Genomic DNA, 11,933 nt, shown 5'->3' with positions numbered 1-11,933 from the left:
ATGATGTAGCAATTTATGCCACCTCCGTGTTCAGGGCTGTGCCAGGTAAATCAACGTTTGAGGTATTTCTTTCTTTGAGTTTTATTTTATTAGCCGGCAGCAGATACGTCATGCTCCCTTAGTCGTCACTGCCTGCGGTGGCGTCTTGGGTGGGGTCACCTCCTTCCCTCAAATATGGCGAGGGAGGTGATGGCTGGCCCTTGCGTCATACTCGTGAACGGGTGCTGCTTGCGGTGGCTGGTCGGTTTGCTGACCTTGGCCTTTGTACTTACAGTTAAATTTCGTATTGGATTAGATACGGCGAACTCAAATATTTGTTTGCTTGGCACGGCACCTACACACTTATTTGTTATTGTTCTGTATAATAATAATAATAATTTTGTAATTGGAATGACAGCGTGCTGCTGGGGAGTTTGTTGCACCGTTTCTTCTCTCACAGCAAAAGCACTTAGGAAGCGGTGATGGGTGGGCGAAACTGGGTGCTGTCCTATGTAACCTGACCTTCAAAAAGTGCTACTTAGTAGCCTAATTTGAATAAATGAATTTTGATTTTGATTTTGACTCATGGCTTGTTGGTCCATGGGGTAAGTGGTGGAGAAATGTGCATTTATGTCATCCAAGCCAAGAGTGAACTGATTGTCCAGGTTCCTCATCCTGCCAATGCCCAAAGAACCGAGGAACTTCCAGACATCGACAGGGGAGGAGGAAGATAAGTTGTTGAGAATGTGCTGGCGTTTGGCATTACGTATCACCTGATTACACTTATTCCTTGCAGCTTTACATAGGCGCCAGTTATTTTCACAACGCTCCCTCCTAAACCTGCGAAACAACCTATTCCGTTGCCGCATCATCATGCGAACTCCCCCGGTCATCCAAGGAGCAGGCAGACGTTTGATTTTAACTTTGTGGACCGGGGCATGTATGTCGTACAAGTCCTTAATTAGCCTGCAAAAAATGTTGTCTTTAGTGTCGATGTTAGGTACACTATACAAGTCGTCCCATTTTAGACGAGAAGCATCCCTATGCAATTTCTCCACATCCATACGGCCAAAAGAACGCAAGTGCAGTACCCTAGGACGGGGTTTAGGGGGTTTAACGATGTACGACGCCCCTTTGACAAAAACCTCAAGAAAGAGAAATTCGGAAGAAGCAGAGGAGCCCGGTGAGGTGGCGAGAATCTTAAAAGGAAACTCGCTACGTAGGTAGATAGCGACACCACCGCCCCTCTTCTCAACCCGATCATTCCAAATGAGAACGAAGCCAGGAAGAGGGTAAGTAGTTGAAAGAAGATGAGGTTTAAGCCAAGTCTCGGAAATCAGGACGGCATGAACGCCAGAGTTCGAAAAAGTGTCAACGAGGTCACTGTAATGGCTTGGCACACTCTGCGCATTAATATGGCAAAAATTAATAATTTGTTGTTGTGGTTGGCCTATGAAAGTATTTCGCAACGTCTCTCCTAAAGTCTCCGAAAAAGTAGAAGAGCTTTCATTAAACGAGGAACTGGCAGAATAAAATGAATCATCACCGCACGACATGTAAAATTTTAAAGAAAATAAAAATAAAAATAATATGTAAATATAAACTAAATAATGATATTTCAAGGGAAAAAAAAATCTATAAAATAGGAAAAGAAGCCGCCAGCTAACACACATATTGATAGAACGAGGACACAAAAAAAAAAACAATAGATAAACGAAATGCCGGAATATAAAAAGACATTTTATCAAACACTCTAATGTCAGTTTGACAGAACATTTGACAGTCTGTGACAATCAACAGATGTCAAGCTTACGTTGAGTTGGTCTAATTCACTACGGTCCAAATGGTGAGCACAATAAGTGGGTACGCCGTATTTAAAATTGTCGTAAAGTAATGTGGGTCAACGATAAAATAAGCAGCTTTACTTACAATTAAATGGAAGTTAAGAAGGATTACGTCACACACTAGACCGTACACCGACACGAAAGTAAACTTACAACGCAGACAATAGATAAGCACTCTGTTAGCATTCTGCTCTATCATCAAAACATAAACCGCTTTTCTGGCAAAATTCTAGATGTTGAACTTCTAGTAGATAAGTATTCAATAGATATTCTTTGTTTTTGTGAAACTTGGTTAAAGCCAAATAAGATGAATTTTAATGTTTACAACTTTGTGATTGCCAGTGCGTTCAATAGACTTTCAGCAGAGGGGGGTGGGTCTCTTATATTATGTAAAGATTTCCTTAAATATAAGGAACGTCAAGACATCATCTCTCTCTCTATTGACCGCGTATGTGAGGTAGTATGTGCAGAGATAGAAAACCTTATTATTCTTTGTGTATACAGACCTCCTGCATCCAAATTACTGTCTTTTATTTTCATTATGGAGGAAATTTTAAATAAGTTGTGTCGTAATAATAAAGAAATACATGTTTGTGGAGATTTTAATGTTGATATTTTGACTGATTCCTCCGATAGAAATAAGCTTTTGTCTCTATTCAACTCATTTAATTGAAATCGTATTTTTAATGAGCCCACTAGGGTAACGGTAACTTCCTCTACTTGCTTAGATAACGTTTTTTCAAACCGTAATATTACTCAATTTTGATTATTACCCGGTGTAAGATCAGACCATCTAGGTCAAGTAGTGTCAATTAAAATTATAAATAAATTGCCTTTGAATGAAATAATTAAATTCAGACCACTTAAAAATAATGCTTTGAATTCGTTTAAAAATGATGTTACAGATTGTATTAAAAATAATTGTTCATTTTCGGGTGTTCCAAATAAGGATTATGATAAATTGTTTCACATAATCGTGAAGTCATTTAACAAAACGTGTCCACAAAAAACACATTAAAATTAATTTCAAAAGTAAATTTAATGAGTGGGCTACTAAAGGCATTAGAATCAGCAGAGACAGGATGTACAGTCTGTATGAGGAAAAATCGTTTAATATTAATCCGAGTTTCCATAAGCATGTCAGAGATTATTCAGAAATCTAAGTCTCATTAGTAGACGGATAGGCAATTCTGATAACAAAATTAAACTGTATGGAAGATTATCAACTCTGAAACTGGAAATACTAAACAAAGAGATAAAGATCTCTCATTAAAAATCAATAATAAAATCATTGCCAATAACATAGAAGTAGCTAACGCTTTCGAAGACTTTTTTTCAAACATCCCGATAGAGGTAATGAAATCACTCCCCTCGTGTCCCTTGAAAGCGGAGTGGCTACTTAAAAAGTCCATAGATAGAATTATTCCAAATTTTAGTTTTATTCATGTATCACCTTCTATTGTTAAAAAAGCATTTAATAAAATAAAAGTTAAGATCACAGAAGATTTATGGGGAATATCCGTAAAAGTAATAAAATCCATAATTGACACCATTGCCCCAATTCTTGTAAAAATTTTCAACGACTGTGTGCATTGTGGCACTTTTCCTGATTTAATGAAACACAGTAAAGTTATTCCTATTTTTAAATCTGGTTGCAAGAATGACCCATCTAATTATAGACCAGTTTCGGTGCTTCCAGCTGTTACTAAAATATTTGAGAGAATGGTTCTCGACCAAATGATGTCACATTTTGATAGGCATAAAATCTTCCATGAGCGTCAATTTGGTTTCACCAAGGGAAAGTCGACGACAGACGCCGGGGCCAAGTTAGTGTCTAATATTTTAGGAGCTTGGGAGGGGTCACAGGACGCCATAGGAATTTTCTGTGACCGCTCCAAGGCTTTTGACTGCGTTGATCATAATACTCTAATCCTTAAATTAAAGTACTATGGATTACAAGGACAATCCTTACAACTGGTATTGTCATATTTATTATCTAGGCAACAAAAAGTAGGCGTAAACGGCGCAACATCTTCCGGGTCCTTAGTTAGAGTGGGCGTGCCCCAAGGTTCGATCTTAGGCCCATTTCTTTTTTTAGCGTACATAAATGACCTCCCTTTCATGATGGCCAACTCGACTGACATGATTCTGTTCGCGGATGATACCTCTCTCATTTTTAAAATTGACAGAAAATCTCTAAACTGTAGTAATTTGAATAATATCCTTAACGTATTATCGGATTGGTTTGCAACGAATAACCTACTTCTAAACGCGGCAAAAACAAAATGCCTTAAATTCACACTCCAAAAGGCTCGGTCTCAGTCGGATTTAAATGTAATGCTAGATGGCAACAAACTCGATTTTATTAAAGAAACGGTCTTTCTTGGAATAACATTGGACGATAAGTTACAGTGGGGTGCTCACATCGCAGCACTGTCTCGTAGACTAAGTTCGGCTGCTTTTGCGGTCCGAAGAATAAGACAGCTTACTGATGTTCCCACTGCTAAGTTAGTTTATCACGCCTATTTCCACAGTATTATGTCATACGGAATTTTACTGTGGGGAGCAGCTGCCGATGTTGAATCCGTTTTCATATTACAGAAACGTGCGATTAGAGCAGTCTACTGCATGGGTCCGCGCGAGTCATTAAGAGAAACTTTTAAAGAAATTAATATTTTAACGCTGCCGTCGGTTTATATTATGGAGACTCTCATGTTCGTTCGGAAAAACTTGCATACTTTTAGTGTAAATAGTGATTTCCATAACATAAATACGAGAAATAAAAATAAAGTAGTAGTTCCAAGATTTAGGTTATCCAAAACAAACGCCAAATCTTTCCTAGGGAATTCTATTCGATTTTATAATAAATTGCCAGATACTATAACCAGTTTACCATTAAACAAGTTTAAAAATACCGTTAAATCTATGCTGGTAAAGAAAGCGTACTATAAAATTAGTGATTATATAAATGATAAGCGCGCGTGGACTTAGTATTATCTCTGTACATGTGGTCTCCCTGGCGGTCTACTAGATCATTATCTTTTTTTCCTTGTTATCTACTATTAGTTTAGCCACAGCTCTATTCATAGAAGCTATGACAAGCCTTGACATTCCTGTTAAGGATTTGATTAGGACTACATATTTAGATTATGTAAAATTATCATTAAATTATTTTTTTTTCCTTTTTTTTTTTTTTTGTGAAATATGCTTTGTATATGTATCAACTGCAACAGTGTAAACCTCAGCAAAACTTACTTCATTGTAACGTTATTTTATTTTTTTCTTCTCTGGAGGTCAGTTTTTATAGAAAATCATTAACATTTTGCTATTTGATACTTGTTTTGCTAATTTACGCTGTTTTTGCAGGCATTCATTTTAATGTAAAATGCGACGGTAAAATTTTATTTTGAAAGGAGTAACTTATGGAGTTTCTTGCCGGTTCTTCTCCATAAGAATGACACTTTGGAACCGTGCAACTAGAGTCAGTAATATAACGTTTTAAAAGTGCCTGAGATACGGCCTATTTGAAATAAAAACTTTTTGATTTGGCAAGTTCGGCTAGTTTTTGCGCTTGGAAGACAACCCTGCGCCCGCGCTTACGCCTCCACTCCGAGGACTGGACGATGTTTGACCGGTACCTTTAGGGTGTCTCGCCAACAGGGTGTCTAACGCAGCCATAGTAATGACCTTTTGGCGATCTCCATCGGCGACCATAATTACGATGGTGCCATCTTGCGTCCAACAAGCTCGCATGCCGAAATGCTGCCGTGCTTTGGCGAAGATTGCTTGCCTGGGTTTCGTGAGGAATTCTCTTAATGCTACTGATGACCCTCGCAGTTTTGATTTTGCATTCCATACAGCATTCCTATCAGCAACATTAAAGAACCACACAAGTAATGGTCGGTGATGCTCCTCCCCGCGGGCTCCAATTCTATAGCAGGCATTTATTGAGGGTGCCAGAGCCATCTTCTTGTGAAGGATGTTGTGAATCACAGCCACATTGTCCTGTTCATCAGTTTCCTCCACTCCCAAGAAAAGAAGAGCCTTCCTACGGTGCCTTGTTTCAATGGAGTCAACTGATTGGGCACAGTCGCAAATTTGCTGACGCAGCAGACTGGGCATGTTAAACATCAACTCCCTAAATGTTCGAAATTCCTCATCCGCTTTAGCCACAGTGTCTTTTGCTGCGCTGGTGGTAAGTTGTGCTTCCAGTTCAGCCATTCTTTTGTTGAAGGTATCCTCAAGCCTGGGCTGGACTGACTGAATGTCACTGAGCTGAGACATTTCGTTGAAGATTCCGGTAGTAGTAGTGCAAGTGTATGCTGGTGGGTGGTGTCTTTAAGTATCACTTCATGTAGGGTGATACCAACAGTGGCACTGATATATTGTAACTTAAAAAGCACAAAACTGTTAATTTTATTTATTAAAATGTGTCCAAACTATTTTATTTTAAATATTAAAGAATTGCAAAAAAAAATATGTGTACACTAGTTTACACCCACCCACAAAAAAAAGAAAAAAAAAATATCGCGGTTTAATTTTAGATTTTAGTCCCCGATGTTGATTGTTGTTTTAGTCCCTGATGTAATTATTAATTAATGTAATTAATTAAACCACACATAATTCATTAAAATATGAAGGTAGAACGAGCAACATATTCTGTCAAGACGAACGCCATCTCAGTCTGCCCGTGACCATGATACCTGCAAAGGTTTCGAAACGTCGGGAACTAAAATCTTAAATTAAACCGCGATAAAATCCGTAACAGTAGTTTCATTTCAATGACTGCAGATCAAGTTAGCGAACCGCAAAGTATTCCGGTCGAGGATGACCTGAGCGTCAGGAGAGCCACTGTAAGGAAGGACCCTTAGTACATGTTTAATCACTACAATTATAAAACAGAACCGCTTCTTCTGTCCCTATTTCCCCTTGACTACTTAAATCTTTGAAACTACTCGACGGATTTTGATGCGGTTTTTTTTAATAGATAAAGTGATTACGCTTTCATTGCAAACGCTGCCTTAACCGCAAGATATACTGTTGAGATACTGTCAAAATAATGTTCTACTACATATATTGTACACCATAAAAAGCTCAAAAAAAAATCTGTTAAGAGCAATAAGGATGTGTTTTGGTTTAAAGGGGTATTTAGAAAAAATAGACGTGTGTCTCTCGCGAACGTTTAATTTCAACTAACTAGCTTGACAATAAGTGGACTGTAAGTTTTAATATAGTTATAGATACACTCCTCTAGGATCATGAATACTTACTAACTTAAACATTCCGCCCCCCAAAGAACGCAGTTCTTTATTGTGAAGTTATATACCATCAAATACTTACTTTAGCAAAACTATAATTTTAATTTACAATTAGTTACTTCTAACTTGCAATGATACAGTAAGTTTTATAAAAATACACTATTAACTGATTCTTATTATCTAGTACTTAAAAACAACGACAACGTTATTATATTACAGCAATAATAAGCTTTACTAGTTACTAGGTACATTATATTATCAAGATAAGAGGGCCGAAATTGTAGTTTACATTTGTTATAAATATTTAAGCTTCGAATGTTTATAAAATGTTTGGTCTATTTGATCGAATGTTTAGTCAACCACGAAAGGTGAGCACTTGGTTATTTATACGTAAACATTTTATAAGCATTATTTCAAACATAAATATAAGGTAAGCGTTCACTCTGTAAATTATAAGTTCGTTATTAATCTCAATAGTTAAGTACCTACATACTATGTTAATTTTACAGAATAATGATCACTAACTCTAAGCTTATTTAGTTAAGAAACATATCTTACTCACAGGCCGTTTTACAACACTATTCTTACATTTAATAGATACAATTCGAGTATGATTATCTGGACCAACATGTTTATGAATTACTCTTCCTAATATCCATTTACAAGGTGGGATATTATCATCTTTTAAAACAACTATGTCATCGATTTCTGGCTCAAGTTGCTTTGTATTCCATTTGTATATTTTATTAAGATGAACTAAGTATTCTTTATACCATCTTTTCCAAAAATCGTTGACCATTTTTTGTACTAATCTCCAACGTTCAAGATTAGCGATATTTTCACAAGGTGTATAACTTTCATCCGATAGATTTAATAAAGATTCGCCAATCAGGAAGTGCCCGGGTGTCAGAGGGAGAGGGTCGTTGGGGTTATCACTTAAAACCGAAATAGGTTGTGAGTTTAAACAACATTCAATCTGTGCTAACACCGTAGAAAGTTCCTTGTAAGTGAGTGTACTGTTACCCATTACTTTTGTGAGATGTGTCTTAGTACTGCGTACCCCAGCCTCCCACAAACCCCCAAATTAGGCGCATGTGGAGGAATAAAGTGCCATGTAGTGCGCTTTAAAGTTAACAACTTTGCTATCCCACTAGGAAAAGAGGACTTGGCCTTATCAAACATCTCTTTAAGCTGTTTGTCTGCTCCTACAAAATTAGTGCCGTTATCACTGTAGAGATCTTGACAGTGACCTCGTCTGGCTGTGAAACGTCTGAAAGCAGCTATAAACCCTTTAGTGGTCAGATCTGTGACTGCCTCCAGGTGTATAGCGCGGGTTACCATACAAATGAACGGACAAATATAACCTTTGTAGGATTTAGCTCCTCTGCCTTCCTCGACTATTCTAATATAAACTGCTGCAGCTTATTCTGCCTGCGAAGCATCTGCGAAGACGTGCAGCTCGATTGTAGATGTGTTGGAACATTGTAACCACCTCGGTATGGAAACACTTTTAATGTGAGCTAGATTATCTCTGAACTGGAGCCATTCTGACGTCAGCTCTTCGCTTATGGTGTCGTCCCATCCTAGTCCCATTTTCCATAACTTCTGTATCATAAATTTTGCTATGACAACAACAGGAGCTATCCAGCCCAGAGGATCATATAATTTAGCAACATCGGAAAGAACACGTCGTTTAGTAATCGGCTCCTTTGTTTCTGGTAAGTTGAGGGAATACACAAAATTGTCTGTCTCTCGATTCCAATTAACTCCTAGGACTTTAACTAAACTATTCACTTTAAGGGGCAGCTCATGATCATCTCTTTTATTTATACCCATATATTTGAGTACGTTTTCATTATTACTGCTCCACTTTTGTAACTCGAAGCCTCCTAAGTTCAGTAGTTTGTTCATGTCCTTGTAAATACTAATAGCTTCATCTTCCGTCTCGCTTCCTGTCAATAAATCGTCCATATAAAAATCAGTTTTTGTTATTTTACTTGCAGCTGGAAATTTTGTTTTCTCATCATTTGCCAATCTCTGTAATGTTTTCACGATACGGTGCGCATGCGGTACCAAAAGTCAATTTCACTAGTTTATAATGTTTAACTTGCTCACTCGTCGTTGGTCTCCATAGTAACCTTTGATAATCTGTATCTTCTTCTGCTACTCGCACCATTCTATACATTTTTATAATATCTGCCGTCATGCAGACTCTATGTGTCCTCCATCTCATCAGTATGTGACGTAAATCCTGTTGCAGCTTAGGACCCACAAGCATATTGTCGTTCAAAGAAACATGGTTAGTACCATAACACGAAGCATCAAAGACTACTCGAAGTTTTGTTGTATCCTTATCTGCTCTTATAACGCCATGGTGAGGTAAATACACTGCTTTAGAATTATTGATATCCTTAGGCTCCACTTCAATCATGTGATTTAAATCAATGTATTCTTCCAAAACCTTGCTGTATTCTTCATGATATTTACTATTTTTAGCGAATTTCTTCTCTAGTAACTCAAACCTTTTTGCAGCTATTTCCTTTAATCCATTAGGTTTACCTTCTGGGTGATGGTCCTTGAATGGTAATCTTACCACATATCTTCCTTCCATGTCTCTGGTCGTTGTAGCTTCGTAATACTCTTCACATCTTTCTTCTTCCTTTGACAATCTTTTTTGTATTATGTTTGGCTCGTTCTCTAGCTCCCAAAATAACTTAAGCATTTCATCTTCTTTCAGCTAAACATGCAAACTCGAAAAATTCTTCAGTGCTGAATTGCAATCTTGTGACATCCTTCCTGATAAAACCCAACCTAACATTGTGTTTTGTGCTAAAAGATTACTTAAAGGATGTTTGATAACGCCGTCTAACAAGACGTCGCTGTACACCTCGGCTCCAAGGAGAATGTCTATTCTCCCTAGTGTTGCAAATCCTGGGTCAGCTAGCTCTAAATCTTTCAACTCTGACCACTCAGAAATACCTAGATTAATGGTGGGTAGTATTGTTGTTAGTGAACGCAATACATATGCCTCCACACTCACTGACGCATTGGGATTGCGACATGATTTGACGCACAGTATAACTTTATGTTTGATTTTTGTTTGTCTCTCTCCCACACCTGACATCCAACCACTCACTGATTTACGATTAAGATTCAACAATTGTACTGTTGCCTCTGTAACACACGAAGCTTGTGACCCTTGGTCTAACAAAGCTCTCACAACGTATTTGCAACCATTCCTAGTATTTACTAAAACATTAGCAGTAGCTAATAGGACACTGTTTGATTGTATATGTTCACTAGAAAAGTTGGTTACAATTTGCTCATTATTAGATACATAATTAGACGTACCTGTAGATTTGTCGTTCGCTATACCTGAACTTGAAGTTTCACCTTGCTTTGGTTTCTCGATGTATTGTCCTCTCTCGAAATGCAGAAGGGTGTGATGACGCCGTCCACATTTTCTGCAACACGACGACTGTCGACACTTGCTCACGGAGTGTGAAGGCGCCAAGCAATTGAAGCATAGTTTCTTCGTCTGCACAAATTCTTGCCGTTGTTTTGGTGCTTTTTCTCCAAATTTCTCACAAGAATAGATGTAATGTTCACCATCACACAAGGCACATTTTGCTTCGGGCCCTTTTCCGCCGCTGCTGCTGGAAACTTTTGAATGGAAAACCTTAGGTTTCGCTACTGATTTGGGTTGCACTGTTTTAATTTTAGTACTCTCTATCATATCTAAAGCTCTGAACCTCGCTTCTAGAAATGCTTTCAATTCCGACCAACAGGGTATGTCGTTATTACAGGTTATACTAATTTGTTGTTCCCACAGTTTTATTGTTTCAGCATCCAACTTCGACACAACTAAATAGTTAATTACCATATCCCAGGTATCAGTCTGCACACCCATGTTTTTCAAAGCTTTCAAACAAGTCGAAGTTGTGTCTACTAGTTGTTTGATTAAACTAGCCGATTCCAATTGCACAGGTTTTTGCGTAAACAAAGTCTTGCTGTTAAATCTCGTATTATTGTAACGTTTTATTAATTGGTTCCAAGCTTCCTTATAGTTTGTATCCGTTATAGAAAAGTTTCGTAATAGTACCTCAGGTTCTCCAGATAAATTGCTTTTTAGGTAATGCAGCTTCTGTACTCGTGACAGATGTCCATTGTCATGGATTAGAGTACGGAACAGGTCGTAAAACGGTTGCCACTCCTCGTACTTCCCGGTGAATGTAGGTATCCGTATATTTGGCAACCTTATTCCGCGATTCTTGAACTCTGGTACGTCGACGTCGCGTGCTGCGGAGGATTGAGAGAAGGCGGATGAAATTTTGATTCTTCCAAAACGGCTGAAGGCTTCTCGTAAAGTTGATCTATAGTTGATGTATATTTCTTCAAATTGCTCGTAAATATTTTTCTCAAAATAAGCGCCTTCTCTGTCCGCATCAGTAGTTTTCATAATAATACACTTATGACCCTCCTTGAATTCATTCCTCAGTTCTTCCAATATGTCCAATCTTGTTTGTAAATAAGGACGTTTTATTCTGTCTTTCGGTGACTTCTTATAATTCTTTTCGCTGTTTTTCAAGTTTTCCAGTAACTCATTTGGTAGATAATTAAATCCTCCATTGTTATATGTGTTTCGCAATGTTTAATCGCAAACTATCACCATAAGCACGACAATTTCACTGTAGTTTTATAAGTTCGTAACACTGAATAAAGTCTATGTATTTCTTTTCACTAATAAGTCTTTAAACCACTTCTCAGAAAAATATCCATATCCCTCTGGGATGTTATTGTTATAACGCACGGCGATCGCTCGCACTTGGGTCGGCCGATCACTTGAATCCGG

The 11,933-nt window shown here is 37.8% G+C and overlaps 1 protein-coding gene across 1 annotated transcript; it reads right to left on the bottom strand.

Annotated features, from left to right (window-relative positions):
• Positions 1 to 8,503: 8,503 nt before the first annotated feature.
• On the bottom strand, positions 8,504 to 10,991 carry LOC113506862. Its single transcript, XM_026889698.1, has 4 exons — positions 10,433 to 10,991; positions 9,888 to 10,060; positions 9,197 to 9,818; positions 8,504 to 9,033 (listed from the first exon to the last, which is right to left on the bottom strand). Exons 1-4 carry the CDS (start codon positions 10,989 to 10,991, stop codon positions 8,504 to 8,506), a joined length of 1,884 nt encoding a protein of 627 aa, XP_026745499.1.
• Between the last annotated feature and the right edge of the window lie 942 nt (positions 10,992 to 11,933).

This window comes from Trichoplusia ni, assembly GCF_003590095.1.
Source record: "Trichoplusia ni isolate ovarian cell line Hi5 chromosome 28 unlocalized genomic scaffold, tn1 tig00002285_group27, whole genome shotgun sequence".
Taxonomy (NCBI): domain Eukaryota; kingdom Metazoa; phylum Arthropoda; class Insecta; order Lepidoptera; family Noctuidae; genus Trichoplusia; species Trichoplusia ni.
This window is presented reverse-complemented; position numbering and strand designations above follow the sequence as displayed.